Source organism: Rhinopithecus bieti, unplaced genomic scaffold, assembly GCF_001698545.2.
Source record: "Rhinopithecus bieti isolate Rb0 unplaced genomic scaffold, ASM169854v2 scaffold_29855, whole genome shotgun sequence".
Classification (NCBI taxonomy): domain Eukaryota; kingdom Metazoa; phylum Chordata; class Mammalia; order Primates; family Cercopithecidae; genus Rhinopithecus; species Rhinopithecus bieti.
Genome location: NW_016813109.1, coordinates 929,497 through 932,525, shown reverse-complemented (window position 1 = coordinate 932,525; position 3,029 = coordinate 929,497). Strand labels below are relative to the sequence as shown.

General features: G+C 32.8%; 1 protein-coding gene and 1 pseudogene across 3 annotated transcripts in view; both read right to left on the bottom strand.

Moving 5' to 3' along the window:
- The window catches only part of ADAM32 (ADAM metallopeptidase domain 32), a 139,426-nt gene that overhangs the window by 72,713 nt on the left and 63,684 nt on the right, over positions 1 to 3,029 (bottom strand). The window contains exon 10 of one of the 2 annotated variants that reach the window (XM_017847670.1): positions 2,665 to 2,746. The exons of the other annotated variant lie outside the window; for it this stretch is intronic. Within the exon in view, the coding sequence (XP_017703159.1) occupies positions 2,665 to 2,746 (82 nt within the window). The remainder of the gene's footprint in view (positions 1 to 2,664; positions 2,747 to 3,029) is intronic. 2 annotated transcript variants of the gene reach the window in all.
- LOC108512409 (40S ribosomal protein S16 pseudogene) lies at positions 2,046 to 2,606 on the bottom strand (annotated as a pseudogene). The gene has a single exon (XR_001880594.1). The product of XR_001880594.1 is annotated as a 40S ribosomal protein S16 pseudogene (transcript).

Here is a 3,029-nt window from a genome sequence, read left to right as displayed (position 1 = left end):
ATACTTATTTCTTTATCCAATAGTTAATATTATTTATATATTTATAATACTGTAAAATGCTATTTATTTATTTAATTCTTACATCAATCTCTAGACAAACTGCAAAAGCCCTACAGAATTAGTTATAAATTATCTAAACCTTGACAATTGGTATAAGAAACATACAATTACATTACACCTCTTACTGTTCACAGCAAGCAAACAGTGGACATTGTTTAACATACATATAGATATTATGTAAAATTAAAAATAAGAACCAATATTCAAATATATATATTTATATATATGTTTATACTTACAGATATATTTATATAAAAAATATATATTTAAACATAAGCAACAAGTAGAGAAAGTGGACTCGACATATCAAATATAATATTGCCAATATTGTCTACAGTTTATAAATTAAAATAGAAGTAAGGGCATACATATTTTTAAATAAATAAATTTAACCAACAGAAGAACTTAAATGGAAATTATTAAATTCTTCAATAGGACTAAATGAAGGGGTAGAAAGTTTTACTATCATTTTTCACTTTGTATATCTATAGCTTAAACAATTTACCATGTGTATTCATTATTTCAGTAATAAAAAATGTTTAAGTATTAGAAATAAAAATAGGTGCTGCAAAATCACATTTTGCAAAAAAAATATAGAGAGAGAAAGAGCTACAGTAGCAGATAAACAGAGAAAGACACAAAGTAGAAGATATATTTGCAGGTGATATGTAATGATCAAATCAGGGTAACTGGACTATCCATAACCTCAAACATATGCCATTTATTTATTTTGAGAACAACCCAAATCTTGTCCTCTTGCTATTTTGAAATATGCTATAAATTATTGTTAATTATAGTCACCCTATTGTGCTATCGAATACTAGAACTGGCCAGGCATGGTGGCTCATGCCTGTAATCCCAGCACTTTGCGAGGCCGAGGCAGGCAGATCACTTTAGGCCAGAAGTTCGAGACTGGCATGGCCAACATGTTGAAAACCCTTCTTTACTAAAAATACAAAAAACTTCAGCCGGTTGTTGGGGGTCACCTCTGTACTGAGACATGAGAATTGCTTGAACCCTGGAGGCAGAGGTTGCAGTGTGCCAAGATCGGGCCGCTGTACTCTAGCCTGGGTACAAGAGCAAGACTTTGTCAAAAAAAAAAAAATACTAGAACTTATTCCTTCTACGTAACTTTAATTTTGTACCCATTACTCAACTTCTCTTCCTCTCCTCTTTTCCTGACCCTTCCCAGCCTCTGGTAACAACCATTCTGCTCACTGCCTTTACATACAACTATTATGTATCAATAAAAAAATGAATAAAAGTTTCTAAAAACATGTTCTAAATTTTTTTTATTTAAAAGTCTTTTAAGAAAACAAGAAGATACATATATCAATCAAAACGTTAATAGTGGTTATCTCCACCTGGTGGCAAAATGCAAGATTATATTAATTTTCTTATATGTTCCTATATATATACTTAACAAATTTGACATCATTAACATAAAGTAAGTTAAAAAAATAGCACTTAAACTTGTTTTTTAAAAAAGGAGTAGGGTGAGAAAATGGCACAAAGAGATGCATCAACTTTTAATAATGCACTTATTTTACCTATTATATATATAAAATCACATTTATCAATATTATAAATACACATAAGAGTTTATTTTACTGTCTTTCAGAGTTCTGAAACATCTTAAGGAATCCTTAATCTGGTTTTTGTTTTGATTTTGAATCTATTTTATCTATAAGAATATTTCTCCAATTTTATGTCTGCAAGCAAAAATCTATTTTGGGTTGTAGAAATGTTATTGGAGATAATTTTTCACAATGCATTATTCTATGTATCAAGAAAAGCATGTGTATTTATGATATTTTTATTCCAACTCCCAAATATAATTAATTGCAACAAGATATTGATCTACAAAATATTCTTCCTTCTAAAGACTTAAAAATTTTAACAGTAATGGAAGACAAATGCAATCTGTAAATGTAACCATGCACATAAATTGTATAAAATGTATGCTATCATGTTAAATAATTTTTTTTTTAAACTTTAAAATCCCTCAAAAACTGTTTATTACACAGGTGAATTTTGATAGTCATGATGGGCTTATCGGTAGGATTTCTAGTAGCGAGCACGGGCACCAGGGCCTCCAAACTTTCTGGACTCGCAGTGACGGGGATCAGCTACCAGCTGGGTCCGGTCATACTGGATGAGGATGTCTTTGATCTCCTTCTTGGAAGCCTCATCCACATATTTCTGGTAATAGGTCACCAGAGCTTTGGAGATGGACTGACGGATAGCATAAATCTGGGCCACGTGACCACCACCCTTCACACGGACACGGATGTCCACACCAGCAAATCGCTCCTTGCCGAGAAGCAGAACTGGCTCCAGCAGCTTGTATTGTAGCATGCGCGGCTCAATCATCTCCAGGGGCCGCCCATTCACCTTAATGAGACCATTGCCGGGTTTGCAGTGCGCCACAGCTGTGGCTGTCTTCTTGCGTCCGAAGACCTGCACCGGCTGCAGCGGGCCCTTGGACGGCATGGCTGCGAGCGTGGACGAGAGAACCGAACCGCGCGGCGATGCAACCGGAAAAGCATGTTAAATAATTTTTAAACATGTTAATTAAATAAATAAGATTAAACAGTTACATACCAGTGCAACTCCTGCAGAATAACGAGTAATACACATCTTTCCAGGAAACGTTGCTCCCACATAATCAGGATAATCTCTATAACTAAATAAATAAGTTTACATTTATAATTGACTTTAACAGACAATTTAAAAATGAGAATTCCTGCTAATAATTTAAGCCTGCAGTTCATAAAATCCAAATCTGAAGCAAATTGAGGTATGATCTTTCCATATGTTCTTAATTATTTCAAATTTGCAATACCATTTAATATGACATATTAGTATTAATTAGATTAAATACTCTTGATATCTGAAACATATCCAATGGATCCAACTTTTTTTTTCTTTTTTTTTTTTTCTTTTTTTTTTTTTTTTTTTTTTTTTTT